This window comes from Arvicanthis niloticus, chromosome 2 (genome assembly GCF_011762505.2).
Source record: "Arvicanthis niloticus isolate mArvNil1 chromosome 2, mArvNil1.pat.X, whole genome shotgun sequence".
Taxonomy (NCBI): Eukaryota; Metazoa; Chordata; class Mammalia; order Rodentia; family Muridae; genus Arvicanthis; species Arvicanthis niloticus.
Genome location: NC_047659.1, coordinates 67,626,140 through 67,643,150, shown reverse-complemented (window position 1 = coordinate 67,643,150; position 17,011 = coordinate 67,626,140). Strand labels below are relative to the sequence as shown.

At 38.7% G+C, this 17,011-nt stretch overlaps 1 protein-coding gene across 1 annotated transcript in view; it reads left to right on the top strand.

Annotated features, from left to right (window-relative positions):
* Hsd17b12 (hydroxysteroid 17-beta dehydrogenase 12) overlaps nt 1–17,011 on the top strand; it is a 125,194-nt gene that overhangs the window by 30,986 nt on the left and 77,197 nt on the right. The window contains exons 2-3 of the mRNA XM_034496243.2: nt 7,250–7,296; nt 9,714–9,789. Of these exons, the coding sequence (XP_034352134.1) occupies nt 7,250–7,296; nt 9,714–9,789 (123 nt within the window). The remainder of the gene's footprint in view (nt 1–7,249; nt 7,297–9,713; nt 9,790–17,011) is intronic.

Below are 17,011 nucleotides of genomic sequence, written 5' to 3'. Positions count from 1 at the left end.
CAGCTGTCATGGTTTGTGGCAGTATTAATCTTTAGTCAATCGAGTGTTTTCTTCATTCAGGTGTTGCAGGGGAGTTGGGAGTCACAAAAGGAACCTGCTTGGAAATAACTAAGCTCATAAGCATGGGCTTTGCAGTCAGAGTCTAGTGGGCAGAGGCAGGGAAAAGATGGGAGAGCTAAAAATAGCATGCTTGCTTCCAATGTTTCTCTAGTCTATTTTTGATGTTTGATTTTGATAAGGTTGATTGGGCTCTTACTAAAAATATCTGTTCCTAGCAAGTTGAGGACAAAAAAAGAGTAGAATATTTTTAACCTATACAAGCTAAAGTACTTTTTGTTGACTGTATAAAATCTGGAAGTAGAGTCCTGGTCAGTTGCCAGTATTTTATGTAATCTGTAGCAAGTGGAACACTTCTGGATGCCAAGTTGGGATATTCTTTATAGTTGTCAGTTCTCATCTTCTCAGACGCTTGCAAATGTGGGTTCTGCTGTTCTATTTATCTGTGCAGACATAAGCCTTTTAAAAGTCCCCTTTCCCCATCTCCTCTCCTTTCTCACCTCAGTCTACTCATGGCCATCCTTTGTACTTCCCCAAACCACAAGGGAGCTTTTTTCTGTATGTCAGAAAGTTGTCTAAATGTATCCCCTTACTCCATAGTAAAATGTGATTTGAGGATAACCCACTGTTAACCCAAGAAGCAAGTCTTAGGGATGAGAATAGTGAATTTAGAATCCTTTACTAATCTAAAATGGGTACTTTTCCTCTTCTAATTCGGTTTGGAATGGGTTATTGCAGACCAGCTCCCTTCAAGAAAATCCATAGACTCCTTTGGAAGTATATATTTAACAAGTTCATATAAACAAGCCAAGCATCTTGAAATTACGTTTTTTAAAAATCTCGTTTTAGATGATTGATTCTTGTGTGATGTTGAGAGAAAGTGCAGTGTGTTATTTCCAAATAAGGAGTCAATGAAGCAGTGAGTTTTGTTGCAAGAAGCCTACTTTCCATTCAGAATCTTGTTCATTCATTCATGTATCCATCTATTCTTCACAAAGCCTCAAGAATCATCTTGTTAAGATAATTTTTAAAAACGTTTATTTTATGTCTGTAAGTTGTTTTACACACACACACACATATACACACATACACACACATATATATATGCATGCATGCATGCATGCCTGGCATCCATTGAGGTCAGAAAAGGGCTCCCTGGAAATGAAATTATACATGGTTTATAGATCATCATGTTGGTGCTAGGACCAAACTCTAAGATTGTCTGCAAGAGTCACAAGTGCTCTTAACAATTGAGCTGTCTTGAGCTGTCTTTCCAACCTAAATGATCTTTTTGTTTTTCTTTTTAAACCAGTGACTGCCCTAGCAGTTAGATTCTCAAGGCCCAGACAAACACTGTCCTGTGGAACCCTAAGTTATTAGTATCATAAGGATGATCATAGAGAATTGTGAGATCTTGATAGTCTGGTTGTCAAGGAAGGGGCAGAGAGAGCAGATGTTGAAGTGAAAACCTTCAGGATGGAAGCAGAACTCTGCCATGAGTATGTCTGGTACATTGGAGCTGCCGGAACAGCTGCAGACATTTAGAAAGCCAGGAACTTGAGTCCTCATAGTGCTGCATGCTGGAAAGTCCAGGATCAAGGTGCCAACAAGCTTGCTTGTATTAACAAAGTGTTCTCCAGTTCAATGACTTGTTGTACCTCTGGAATACAGTTTTGCATGGCAGGGGCAGAGGGCAGCTGCATGCTTCTGTGAAGCCCTGATGAGTTCCATGCAAAAAGGTATTGTCCTCATGGCGTAAACACTTCTTAAAGGCCCCACGTTGGCCTACTATCACATTGGTCATTGAATTTCAACACCTCAATTTTACAAAGAACAAATTCAAATCATAGCATAATATAGATTGAGAATAAAGAGGATCGTGTTTGTGAAGAGAGTGTTCCCTTGCAGGAAGTGGACACATTCCAGCATGACTGGTGTGAGGGTAAGGACAGCATTCCAAGAACTTGGTAAAGGATGAGTGTAGGGGGAGTTCTTCATTCATTCATTCATTCATTCATTCATCCATCCACAAAACATTACTAATCATCTCCTTTTGGAGTCACTGGCTTAGCAGTTTGACTGTGGGGACAGACAGACATGACTGACAAGTTTTAGGCAAGAAAGTGACATTTAGATTTGTACTATGGAATGATCACTTTGGCCCAGGAGAGTGAATAAGGGAGGAATAAGAAAAAAAGAGATGCAAATGCACTAGAAGTTGTTTAGGAGTGACTATGAGAGTTTTGCTAACGTTGTATGCAGAGGAACCTTACTTTTTGGAAAGGCAATGAATGCCTGCACATGACTGAAAAAATGTAACAGTAAAAAAAACAAAAACAACTTTCTCTAATTTTGTAGAAGCTGCTGCCAGCAGACTCTTGATTTAAAGTGATGATTTGGTTAGCTTCCTAAATTTAACAATGGAGTTTAACTGTCCTGACAGTGAGTATGATCAAATCTTCTTAGTGAGAACCACAGTGTTATTTTATATAAAAATACAACTTAAAACTCATTATGAAGTTGTAGCTTTAAAGCAAACAGGACATTTCTTATCATCCTTCTTTAAATCATGTCTTTATTTTTCCCCTACACTCATCAGATGATTTTTTTTCCCTTGACTGACTAAGAATTACTTGTTTGTGTTGTATATTATGAAAAGTATATTACTGAGTATATGTCCAGTTGTCTCACCATTGTGTATAACACTGATTATTGTAGAGCTGAGGTGCATAAGAGAGGTTCGCCACTTTCACTCTCTCTCTCTCTCTCTCTCTCTCTCTCTCTCTCTCACACACACACACACACACACACAATTTTTTTAATTAATGAAAGAAAAGATAAGTAAAACCATTGATTTTCATCATAATATAAGGAACATGATAAGGAAGTGTAATCTTATCCTGAATGGTATACTAAAACAGAAAAGACATTCAGTGACGCATGGAAAGTTTGACTAAAGTATGGAGTGTAGATGCCATGTTGTTGGTTTATGGATTGTGACAAGTGTAGCATAGTCATGTAGGGTGTTAACAGGAGAACTGGGACTAAGGGTAGAAGTTACTCTTTGTATTAGCTTCACTTTAAAAAATGTGCATCTAAAGCTATCTGAAAAATTAAAAATGTATTTTAAAAAAGTTTATTGAAGTGTCTCTTTTTTCCTTGGGAAGCTACTGCTAAGTCTACTATTATACTGAGGCAGGAAACCATGATCTAAACCGTGAGCTTCAACACAGGAGGGAGGCAGGAAAATTCCACAGTGGTGTCCCAACATCTGGTCTACCAGGTTAAGTAAGTGGTTTATAGCTCGCAGGAGGAGGAGAGCTAGGGTGCTCTGGGAAGGTCATTCCTAAGAGCTGGACCGGGTCAATTGTGTGGAGAATTGTGTCAAGAGGTTGTTAAAACAAGGATGTATAGATCTGTAATATCAGCACTAGGGAAGTATAGACTCAAGGATGAGAAAAAGGTCCTCCCATATGGGGGAGGGGAGGCCAGTTGGGGTTGCATTGAGACCCTGTTGTAAAGACACAAGCAGCAGCAAAAGTGGGGGATTTTTAGGGAATCTAAGAGGATTTAAAAAGACCACAGAAAGGGGGAGGGACAAATTTGTGTCTAGGAAAGATAGAAAGTTGTCTGGGAAGTGAAATGTAATTATAATCTAGTGTTTGGTTCTATATGGATGTTTAACCATAATAATTGTGTAATAAAGACTTTGCCTGGTTTTGTCCTTGCTTCCAGAGGCGGGAAGGGAGAATCGGGAATGGGGAAGTGGAGGGAAGGGGAGGAGAGGCTATGCCTGAGCCTGCTCCTAAATCCTTACTTTTTCTTATTCCAGGTGAGTCTTTGGTAGTTGAGACTAACAAACTGTTCATGCCAGCAAGACTGTCATTAGAGGTTGAAGCTTTGAGCCTAATGGTAATGGCCCAACCTGCTGATGTCTAGTTTGGGGAGGAGAGTTAAAGATTGGGTTCCCTCCTGTGTATTTATAGTGAAACCTGAACTTGGGTGGAAGTCCTAGTTGGGAAAGCCATACATGCTCTGGGAGGCTGTGTCCGTGCTCTGATGAATTTACTGGGTGAGATGGAACCTCTGCGTATGAGACCCTCTCCCACTGTACTTACCCAGTCTGCCCTTCAGTTGGCATTCACTTGTATCCTCTGTAACGAAGTGAATTAGTAAGTAGCCTGAGTTAATGTATTTTGAATTATCCAACTTGAGGTAGTTGTGGAAATGGAATCCCCACTCCAAATTATAGCCAGTTGATACCTCTAAAATTGGTGTCCATCAGAAGTGAGGGTAGTCTTGTTTAGGCCCATGCCTTCAACCTGTGAGAGATACTACCTTTGTCTTAACCCATTTTTCTTTTTATAATGTTGGGCTTTGAACCCAAGGTCTCATGTGTTGGCTGAAGACTCTACCACTGAGCTACACTCTCAGCTTTTTACCCAATTCTGGTTACTATAGGAATGTATTGCAGTGTTCTACACAATATAGTCATACAAAAAAATATGACAGTACAATGCAAAGTTGAGAGTGGTGAAGTGTTGTAGGCATTCAGTTTTGCAGAGTACTTGTTGTAGGCATCAGAAGACAGAAAAAGGTTTCTTTTGCTTTAAGTATTCTGGAACAGTACAGTTCCAGATGGAGCCTGGACGAGGCTCTGAAAGGAGCAAGCAAGGTAGGAATGAGAGTCTGGGATCTTGAAAAAAGCAGAAGAGTCTGAAAGAGAAGAAAAAGAGAGAGTTTAAAATAGCTAGTTAGCATGTGCTTGTCCTTGGCTTGTGGTGTGTTTGTGTGTCAAGGAGAGAGTGCAGGGTGAAATCTGGACCTTTGGGTCTTCAGAGACAAGAGGAGACTTTCATATGTTGGTCAGTTTTGTATAGATAGTTTTAAACATTTGTTGCAGAACCCATGAGTGAGTGTTCTTTACAAACAAAATTATTACAATAAAAGCACACACAAACAAAACTATTAAAATAAAACACATGGCCTGTCTTGGAAACTAGTAGGCAGCCAGTTTTGAGAACTAACAGTAGAAGAAGTATTGCTTTTGAGCTCACATTTATGTTCTATCTTATGGCAACCAATTAGTGGAGGAGGGATGCTTCGTGCAGATATTCCAGCTAGTATATGAGGGCGAATTAGGGACTCAGATGTCACTTTTACAGCCTGAGTATTAGATCACAACAATGATCACTTTTGGCTGTTAACACAGCAAACTATCACTGGACCCAGGTTCCTTGTGTAGGCAAGCACTATCACTTAGGGAGCATTTGCACACACAGAAAAAATAAATCCCAACCTGATCAAGTATCTATATCCAAATACTCAAGAACAGAAGAACATGTGGGATCAGAGGAATGCAGATGGCAGACTGAGAAAGCAGAAACCCATTACCTAGGATGTTCAGCAGTAAATGAGTTAGGGGAGAAGAAGGAAGTGAGAGGAAGAGACAGAGACCATTGTAGAAGTTGATGACCAATTTTGCTTTTTTTATGTATTTATTTTTTGACATGAATTAACATGATGTTTGGAACTAAATTTAAAATGAGATCAGTGGATAAAACCTAAACCAGTCCCATGCCTGACAGTACTCAGTTCAATCTAAGAGCTCTTGGTAGAAAGAGAGATCTGATTTCTGAAAGTGGTCCACACACATTCTGTGGCATTATGTGTGTTCTGGATGCGCACACTGTCACATATACACCTCGACTCACATACATGCATACATATATGTAACTGTGGGCCTGACTATGCCCTCCCTTGGTCTAAATAATAATTCAGAGACCTATTTATTAATGAATGCTTAAGCCTTAAGCTGTGCTTGTTCCCAAGTAACTCATAACTCAGTTAGCCCATTTATATTAATCTAAGTTCTGCCATGTGGCTGGTTACCTCTCCTCGGTTTCATTCATCTGACTTCCTCTGTGTCTGTCTCAGTTTGCAAATCTGGCAAATTCTTTCCCAGAGTTCCTCTCTCTGTCCAGAAGTCCCACCTTACAGTTCTGCCTTTTGCTATAGCATATAAGCTTTTTATTTTAACTGATGAGAAGGTGCCTTAGGCAGGCAAGGAAGGACAGAGACATATCTTCAGACAGTGTACAAAACCTTTCTCCAACACATATACACACAAATACTTTTTAAAAATAAAATGTAAAATCTGAGATGAGAGAGTGTGATTGTGTAGATGGAGTAAGATTAATCTGAAATTGATCATTGCTTCACTGGGCCATAGGTACATAAAAACTTGTTTCCTGTGTTTTTTATTTTATTTTATTTTATTTATTTTTTATTATTTTTTTATTTTTTTGGTTTTTCGAGACAGGGTTTCTCTGTGTAGTCCTGGCTGTCCTGGAACTCACTGACTATAGACCAGGCTGGCCTCGAACTCAGAAATCCGCCTGCCTCCGCCTCCCAAGTGCTGGGATTAAAGGCGTGCACCACCATTGCCCGGCCTTTATTTATTTTATTAAAAAAGTTTTTTAAAACTCTGGAAAGATGGTGGCTGAGCAGGTACCTCATAAATGTACATTCCTTTGAGTGGCACTAAGAAACAAATACCTTTTTTCATTTAGCGTAATGGTAATGTAATGTCATATTTAGGTATTGTACATGTCACAGTTCATGTTACTACTGTTAATTATACGTTGTATGTCTATACCATAGTTTACTTATTCATTCTTCTATAGATTAATATTTAGGCTTTATTAGCATATAGCACAAACACTAGTAAAGCTACCACTGACATCTTTTTGGTAGACCTTACTTAGGTACTCTTCTTGAAGATTGCTGGCTTGTAAGGCAAACATCTCTAAATATATTGACAAATAATTTTTCCAAAATGAGTGTCTCAGTCTGGTACTACTGGTAAGGTATGAAGTCCGTCAGCTTCAGTTTTTTTACGTTCTTGCCAACACTTGGTATTTCGTTCTTTTCAATTTGAGTTGTGTGTTAGGTAGTTAATTCTAAATTTGAATACTGGTGTTGCTTATTATGTATGTACTTATTTCACTAGGAGTTGAACCTAGGACCTCATGCATGGGAAGTTCTTTGTTCTCTCACTAAGCTGCACACTCAGCCGTGGATATTGCTCTTTCACATTAAATATTGTACTTGTGTTTTTGGGTGTCATTGGTGGTCTCTAATGGACCACACCCTGTAGTTCTTAAACTAAACTATTTCTCTTGTGTCTCAGTTGTTACAGGTGGCACTGATGGAATTGGCAAATCATATGCAGAAGAGGTAGGTGATTTCCAGAATCTGTTTTATAAATAAGAAAAGTAGAATAATCTGTTTCAATAGTAGTTTTGATTAGAATTTTATTACATTTATTTTGTTTTATTTACTTTAGACAGAGTCTCACTATGTAGCCATGGCTGGCTTGGAATTCTGTGTGGCCCAGGCTGGCTTTAAACTCAACAGAGATCCTTGGCCTCCTATGTACATATATATTTTTAAAGACTATAAGTGTGTGTGTGTGTGTGTGTGTGTGTGTGTGTTTGCATCACATAGGAAACCAGAAGAGGGCATTGAATCCCTTGGAGCTGGAGTTACAGGGAGCTGTGAGCAGCCTGAGTTGGGTGCTGGGAACTGAATTTGGGTCCTCCACACGAACAGAAAACTCTTAACTGCTGAGCCATCTCTCTAGTCCACATTTATTTATTTGTATATATGTGTTTGTAGATGCATGTACATCACAACATGCATGTGAAGATCAGAGGACAACCTTTGGGGAGAGTCAGTTCTTTCATTACAATGTGTAGGTCTTGGGGATCAAACTCAAGTCATTAGGCTTGCTAGTAAAAGTACCTTTACCCACTGAGCCTTCCTGCTGGCCCCAGTCATTGTGCTAGGGAGAAGCCCTACTACTGACATACACTCTTTCAGCTCCTTATAAAAGTGGTGCTTTGAGAAATGAGTCAGTTGTTTTGCAGACAAAATTGAATTTGTCTCCTCATGATTAGATTCAGGATGAACGTTTTTTAACAGAAACAGCAATAAGAGTGATATTAATCCCCTTGACCTCATCCTATCAAGAAGCAAAAAACACCATGTGCTCCATTATTGATGATGTAAAGGCAAACAATTTATTGAGATGTTGTTTAACAAAATTCTTCATTATAAAATTAATAGGGGTATGTGACATGATATTTTGGGACTATCTATACTCCATTTTCTAGCTAATTTTTAGTCTAATGCTTTTTACACCCATTGACAATTTTGCCTGAATTACTTTACCGTAATTTAAGTAGTGTTTTTCTAATTTATCTCTTCCTCTGTAGCCTAAGCTAGTCTATATCTAACACATTATGTATGTAGCTCAGACTTACCTCAAGCTCATGGCAATCCTTCCTCTAGAATTATAGCCCTGAACTATCATGCTTGCTTGGTGTTTTCTATAAATAAGAGCTTTTCCTGTCCGTCCTCCTTTGTTAATGTGTTTCTCTTTTTTCTTAAAGTATCAATATGGGCTAATGGATTCTTTAATGTTTTTTATAGCAGATTAATTTAGCAAATTACCAGGCCTTGTTATTTTTATAAAAAATGATCTTCTACAGCCTCATTTGCAATATTGCTTGTTAGTTAATAAAAGCTGACTTTAGGATTTATAACTGGGAATTAGTTTACTGAATCACTTATACTTTACATCATCCAGAGTGTTGCTCATTTATAAATTGTGTGGTGGTTCAGTACAAAGTGTTAAGCCTATTAATGTTTTTCTCTACCTCTTTATTTGTATGTCTCTATGACAAGAACACATTGCTGTGAATGTTTTTCACTCTATGCAACATTACATAGTATTGTGTGTGTGTATATGTGTGTGTGTATGTGTGTGATTCTTTTCAAGAAATTCTTTGTTAAGTTATTCATTAACGATGGTTGATGTACTTTATTTTGGCTGCCCTTTAATTTTAATTCCCGTGTTACTTACTACTGTGATAAAAATACTTGGCAGAAGCAACCTAAGACAGATTTAGTTTGGCTTCCAGTTCAGTGGGAGAGAAGTTATGGCTGAGACACCTTGAGGCAGCCAATTATCCCCTATCTATTTAAGATAGCTGTACTTGTGCTCAGCTTTTAACAGTGATCCCAGGACCCCACGGGTGAAGCTCGTGTTTAGTGTGGGTCGTCTCTCCTTAGTTATACTTTTCTAGAGTCATTCTCATAGACACACCTGGAAGTGTGTTTTCCAGTCGACAGTGAAGATTAACCACAAGTCCCAAATGCAAGTTTTAAGATTGATGTAGGAACTGCTAATGTTTGGCCCACTGATGTTTCTTCTGTGTATCTAGCCTATGACAACTTTTTAAAATCCTAAACTTCAAATTCCAGAAGTCTTAGATATATAACAATATAAAAAAGTTCACACCATGTAGATAGGCCTAAAATAAAAAGTAGAAGCCACCATCCTTCCAAAGTGGTTTGAGATTTAAATGCTTGGTTAGAAACTTAAGGTTCTGAGCAATCTCTTGAAAACTGTTCATTTTAGACCATTCGTGTGTGTGTGTGTGTGTGTGTGTGTGTGTGTGTGTGTGTGTGTGTTTTGTGTATGAGATTGAATTATCACCTGGTGAGGTTTTTCTTAAAATGGGAGTTTATCTAATCTATGTTTTAGAATAAACTTCAGAGATATGATTCAGACCTCTCATTGTTTTCAGTTAGCAAAGCGTGGAATGAAGATTGTCCTGATCAGCAGGTCCCAGGATAAACTGAATCAGGTTTCCAACAACATCAGTAAGTGTTTACATTTTAAACCCAGATCACCAATATAACTACTCCAAGTTGTGTTTTAGCAGTGCCCAGTGGCACACTCTTTTGGTGTTAAGTGAATGCTGAAACCACCTTTCATACTGCTAATGGCACATCTTAAATTGTTAATATAAAATTTAAAAAATAATTTTTGAGACAGCTTCATTGAGTTCAGCTTTGAACTTGTTACATAGCATATTGGCTTTAAACTTGGGATCCTCCTGTGTCAGCATCCTGAATGCTAAGATTATGATTTTTTTTTTTAAATTTAGATATTTTTATAACTCTTAGACAAAATTTCGTGGAATTATTTTAAAACTATTATGATTTGATTAAGATGCCGTTAATGACACATTTAGTTCAAATAAGAGTTAAATTGACTATTTTAGTGTAGTTTGCTAAAATAAATTATTTTTTAAAATATTTTGGAATATTTTGAATTTCAGTGTTTCCAGATTCCTGATGATGAGATAACAAGTATGCTGTCTGTCATGTATGATGCTTGTATGGCTCGATGGCTAAGAGTTGTGTGTGTCTCTGAACTTCTGCTGGGTTCATATTTTGTAATGATGAGGTATTGTGAAAGGGAGGGTTATTACTTTAAAAACTGTTGCTGGCTCTGAAAAAAAATGAATTCTTTCAGAAATTGCTTTCCCATTGTCATAACTAAGATTACATTTAAAATACTGAAATTTGGTTTCCAGTTGTGTCATATCATGCTGTAATTTTTTTGCTTTATTTCTTTTAATTAATCATTTTATTTGTTTACATTTCAAATGAACTCCTCCTTCTCCATTACCCTTCTACACCCCCCATCCCATTCCCCACTTTGTTTTTGTTTTGGTGCCTTAAAAGAACTGAAGCTGAAGCTAGAAATGGCATCTGGATAAGGAAGCTAAGATCTACTCTCAAGACAAGGCCTGGACCCTCCAGAGAGGAGTAATGAATGAGTTGCTTTTGTAGTTGGTTTAAGTTAAATTGTTACAATGGTTGTTTCTGTGACTCATGCTTTAATGACTTCTGATAAACCAACTAATTGAAAGGTCTATTTAGATGAGAGAGGGTTATTATTAACGCCCATCTCCCACATTCAGCATTGCACGCTGCTTTACTGTTCACGCAGTCACACATGTCCTCTCTGCGAGCTTCACACACTTGTTATTTTCCTACAGCTCTCTCTAGTCTTGCTGAGCAGATTGTATTTTAGATTTTGTCTTTAGGTGGGAAAACAGGTCTGGTTATGGTTTTGGTGCTGAGGATGGAACACTGGGCTACACGAAGGCTATGTATTTTCACTAGTTATTCACTAGCCCCAAAGCCAGTTTTAGTTGGATGCTCTTGATATTAAGCATGTGGAGTTCAAAAAACAAATCATTTTTGAGCCTTACTGTGAGTGCAAATCTTTACAAACTGAACATTTAATGTGTAGAATTCAATAGATCTTTTGCCATTTTCATGTTTAAGATTACAACTGTGTAAATACAGTTCCAGAGGATCAAGACATGGACTGATTTGTAGTTTTTGCTGAAATATGACTTTGAATGGAGACACAGCACCAGTGAGCCTGAGGTGGCTATAGTGAGGGGAAGAGTGCAACCTAATGTTTGGTCTTGGTCCTGCCTCATTCTTGAGTATTTAGTAGTTATGTATTAATCACTTTCAGAAGGGTGGGATATATAGAAATTTAGTCTTAATGAAAGCAACTGCTAGTTGTTACAAATAAATGTCACGCCCACTTGACCAGCAAGGAAGACTCCAACAACCGGATCCTTCTCAACAGCCTTTATTGTAGAAGCGCTCTTTTAGTTTTCAGGGAGAGACCTCCAATGAACTGCTTATATACCCTCAGCCCTGGGCGGGGGTGGGGGGGGGGTGGGGGGGAGAGCGAGTAGAGGTGCACGATTGGTCAGATTGCAGTGCCTCATAGCATACCATATTATCATACCCCGCCGGGGAGGGGGTGATTGGTCAGGATCCTGGTACCCTTGTGGTACCTCATTAGCATACCCCATTCGGGAGGGGTTTGGCGCCAAACTGAGTTGCGCATGCGCAGTGCACTGGTAGCTGATGCCAGAGGCCTAGGCCTGTGCCATCTTGGCCAGCTGAGTCGAATCGGCTGCCGCGATGTTTTGGTCAGCCAAGTCGGGTCGGCAGCCTACAAATAAAGGTTTATAATCAGACAGTGGAAATTTTGATTAAATATAATTTTGAATTTTGAAATGTTGATAGGAGTGAATTCAGTTTCCTTGATAGAAAAGAGAGCTACTGTAGGGCAGTCATAGGAAGTATGCCAGCTTGTGTAGAATTTGAGTGAGTCTGGAGATACAAGTTGATGGTATTTGAAATTTTACTTAACTTACAATTTGAGGTGACATGAATATTGAGCAAAATGTGATTCTATTCAAGTATTTTCATGGAAGAAAAGACATTCATTGAATTGTCCTTTATTAAAAAGAATGTTTTGGTTTTTTTCTGAGTAAAATAGCATTTAAATAGAAGTTATAGCAGCAGACCATAAGCTGATGAAATAGATATACATTGCAGGGAATTTAGAAGTAAGTTTTTGAGATAATGCTTCATATATTTCAAGCTGGCCTGCTGTTCCCAGTAAAGATGCTCTTCCTCTCACCCTTTTCTGAATGTTAAGATTACTACACAGTGAAAGTAGTTCAAGGAACTGAACCCAGGCCTTAGTACGTGCTACACAAATGCTCTGCAGATTGAGCTATATTCCTAGCCCCATGACAAGCTTTATTTGACATGTGAATCTTTTTGGGAGGATGATGTTTTCATGAGTGTGTTTGCTCCAGAAGAATAAAGGGACCAGGACCGAATGTTGATAATGACAGACAAACGGTGTTTCTTTAGTTATACTTTGAATCTCTCTTATTGAATGCCCGTGTAAGTACACAGGCTCTGTAGTGAGCAGTTGAACAAACAGAATGTGCATTCTAGTGAAAGAGACAGTGAAAACAAATGATTTTTAAAAAACCTAAATAAACACCAAACTGATAGGTAAGTAACCTGTATAAATGCCACAGAGAAAGCAAAGGGCTAATAAAAGTTACTTTGTATGGTGAGTTTTGTGACTGGCAGGATACCTGATGCCCTATACTAACATTCCGGTAAATGACAGTGACACCTTGGTGATAGAAGTATCCACTGGATCCCCCTGGGGGTAGAATGATAGCAGAATTGTATATGCACAAGGTGCACACGGTAAATCATCTTCATCTTTCTAATTTTCCTGTGGCTTCTGGTCCATGCCTCCATCTAACACTGTTAAGTGCAGCTGTCATAGCACCATGTTTCAGTCAGCCCACAGGGATAACAAGCCCCTTCCATGTGTATGAGCTAAGCATCAAATCCTAGTTCTCTCCTAAGTGAGTCATACAAAGAAAACTGGCTCATTCTGATTTTCTTACTGTAACATTAAGAATCCATTTCACACATATTTCTTGTTCTACTTATACAAAGGAATAAATGTTACTTTTATGTATAAATTATTAGCCATGCCTCAAACTTGTGCATGTTCCTCCCGCCAGGAATGAAGCAACCTAGCCCTTTTAGTTATAGAGGTGAGGGATGACTGAGTTGGATCCTAAGAAGAATTCTCTTCTAAGAAAACCATCCATGCCATTACTGTGTGGTTAATACCTTCAAACAGGGAAGCCCCATCTCAGAGGCCTGAGGCCATTTGTGTTGGCCCTGTCATGGGTTGGGGGAGGGGTCAGATAGCTTTAGCTTTGAGATACCCCACTCTAAGAATCCAGCTGTCACTTGTCCTATTCAGTACATTTCTTTCACACATGAGATATATTCATCTTATATTGTAATCCAACAACTGGCACATTTAAATTGCTTGTTAACCAGGTGAGCATTGTGTCAATAAGACAGACTCAAAAGCCTTTCCAGCATAGAAACTTTTGAAAACCCTAACTTGCAAGTTCAGTGGCTCACCTTGTCATTTCCTCCTGTAAATGTTACAGTGCAGCAGGAAGATGCTGTAGCATGCCACAGGACTTGTGCACCACATCTCTACCCAATGCAAATGTGGCAGTGCTTTGTCCCCTAAGTCACCTTTTCAGTAGTCCTAGCATCCCTGCTCCTTGCTGCTTTGTGGGTGTTTCCCACTGAGAAGGAGCTCTGCTCTATGTTCAGAGGACATAGCAACTCACTCCAGTTGCTGATTCTGTCAGTCACTCAAGTTAAACAAGGCATGCACACTCAGTCCAGTGAGCCATTCTTCCCTCTCACTCCCTTGTGACCGAGGGAGGGGGGCCTTGCCAGCAGGAGAGAAGGGTGGGCTTCTTGCTTCTCTATGTCTATCCCCCATTACCACACAGACTTGGTGTGTATACCTTTAGAAGCAGTTCTTTGTGGATGTGAAGGTAGTTTTTCAGCAGTTGTAAAGGCTTAGATAGTTGAAGAGGACTGCAGGTATCTCCAGGAAAGGGACCTATTTCAAAGCTGAGACTGTGTAATATTCTTATTTTGTTATCATTGCAAGTCAGGATTATTTATTTGTTAACCATTTTTGCCAGTTTGGATTTGTCAAAGAAAATCTGATGTTTGGATGCTGAGCTAGATTTGTATTTACAATTAAGCACAAGACCAGTGACAGAGCGCCTGAGCTCATAGCAGTTGGAGCTGGTGGCATTTACAGCTCATGTGATTCTGCAGCAGTCAGTTCTTCTGATTGGATGCACTTTAATCAGCTTTGATGAAACACAAACAAAGGCGATTTTGTTGTTGTTTTGTAATTTATCTCCTGGTTGAAGCTTTAGGATGGTTCTGATTCCATGACTTCATCTCTCCACTGCAAACCTTTTACAAATGGAAATTCTCCTGGTTTCTAGTCAACACAGGAATAAGATTATGTGTTGATCTCCCTTTTTTAGTTCTTATTTGTGATGATATCAGTGCAACTAAGATGTGGATTTGACAAAAACGTTTAACAATTTTTTAAAAAAACATTTAGTTGTGTGTGTGTGTTTATACACTTGTGCCATCATGGTAAGTGTATGAAGGTACAAGGACTATCTGCAGGAAGTCAGTTCTCACCCACCACTATGTGGGCTCCTGTCATCAGGCTTGGTGGCACACACCTCTATCTGACAAGCTGTCTTGAAAGCTCTAAATTATAATTGTTTTTAAAAAATTATTTCTCCTACATTAATTAGTTATTTAATTTGGTGTGTGTATGTGAGGAGATAAGAGGACAGCCTGTGGGAGTTGGTGCTCTCCTTCAACCATATTTGTTCTAGAGCTCAAACCCAGGCCATCAGTCCTGACAGCCATGCCCTTACCTGTCATCTCAACACAGTTCCAGAATTCTTTGATGCAGTAACAGTATCATTAATTTGATGTCCTATTACATTTTGCCTGTTTTGTTTACATAGGACAACATGAGGCAGCAATGAGCACATAAAGCCCTTCATCTTTTATGTTTAGTGTAACTAGAATCCCACAATGAGAGAGGAACACATATGCCCCAGAGTTGTAGTTCTTTTTAAAAATTTTTTATTAGATATTTCATTTATTTACATTTCAGATGTCATCCCCTTTCCCCATTTCCCCTCCCTAGAACTCCCTATTCCATCCCCCCTCCTCCTTTGTGCTTTTATACCATTTTAATTACATGCATGTATTAAGGTCAGTTCTATGTTGAGGGTCTAGCAATACAATAGATGCAAATAGTCAAGGAACAAGCAAGACAATAAACACAAATAGTCAAAGAAAAAGCAAGGCATTAAACCCAATTACGCAAACACTCCTGTGATCACTGTTTCTAAGGGCTTATCAGTATGACCAAAATATCTGAGCCAACTTCCCTGTCCCAGCCCCAAATCATTTTCATATCTGAAGCTCACTTCCTTGTTCTAGCCTAAAATTTAGATTCCTGTCTGAAATTACTTCTTTGTTCTAGCCTAGGATTTAGATTCCTACCTGAAATTACTTCTTTGTTCTAGCCTAGTATCAGATTCCTACCTGAAGCCTACTTCCTTGTCCTTGGCTAATGTCATATTCCTGCCAAGCAGCCCATTTCCTTGTCCTTGGCCCATGTCAGATTCTTGCCAAGCAGCCCCAAAGGCTTTCTGCCTCGCTCCCTTTTTTATTTCATTAACAAGACTGAGCCTGTCTTAGGTTGTTCTAACAAGAATGCTTTCCTTACCCATCATGGAATATGCACTATGCAAAGCAGTGTACTTATTTCTTACATTGGTAAGGCTCAGTGCAGAATCTTACCCGTCCTTGGCTTGGTAGCCTGTTAATTTAATAACTCTGGGGGTCCATTTTCAGGTTTGAGCCATGTACTTTGGCTGCCAACATGTTGATGTTGTTAAGCCAAGCTTTAACACAATGAACAGGAATAAAAGTATTTCCAGGACAAAAAGGGCTATCGTGATCAAGCTGTATATGCCATTCTTGAAGCTTGACCAAATAGAAATACTGACCTCAGACCATGGGTAATTTTATTAGCAGTATCTACTGCATCAACGCTCAACAGAGCAGCATTCTTGAAATTCATAAGCTTACTATGTAACATTAAAACATCCAGAGAGGTGTTAGAATTATGCCAAATACACTGCAAGTATCTTTAAACTTCTTCGTAATTATAATGACTACCACTATAAATTTTAGAACCAACATGAATCAGAAGCAGTGGTGCTAGCAATTAATGTAATTAAAGCCGTTATACTAGCAATAATCAAGCCCACTACCTTCTTGCTTCTGCTTAAAGCCTGACTCATTTCTTCTAGTACTTGCAAGCTATTTTTAGAATATCAAGGTTCTGTGATATTCAGGGCACTAAAACAAAAGCTGGTTGATAGACCTTCATAACTGACATGCTGGATTTCAAAACACAATTAGAAGGTGTACAATCAGAAACAAGAGTATTTTTAACTAGACAATTAAAAGAGCCTTAACACTTGTGCTGACACCTGTTTGAAATCCAGATCTTGCCCCAACTTTTTCTCTTGCTAACATAACATCATAGAGAACTGCACCTGATTTCCATATATGTCTCTGAAAATGTCCAGAACCAAACTTCCAAATAAAGACTGTTATTTCCAATATTAGATTGATTTCTAAACCAGTCCATGATTGAGTCTGGATAACTGGTCACATTTAAGAACAATACAAGAGTCATTATAACTTCTCTTTTTGATTCTCTGTTCCACAAGGTCTAAAAACTTGAGGC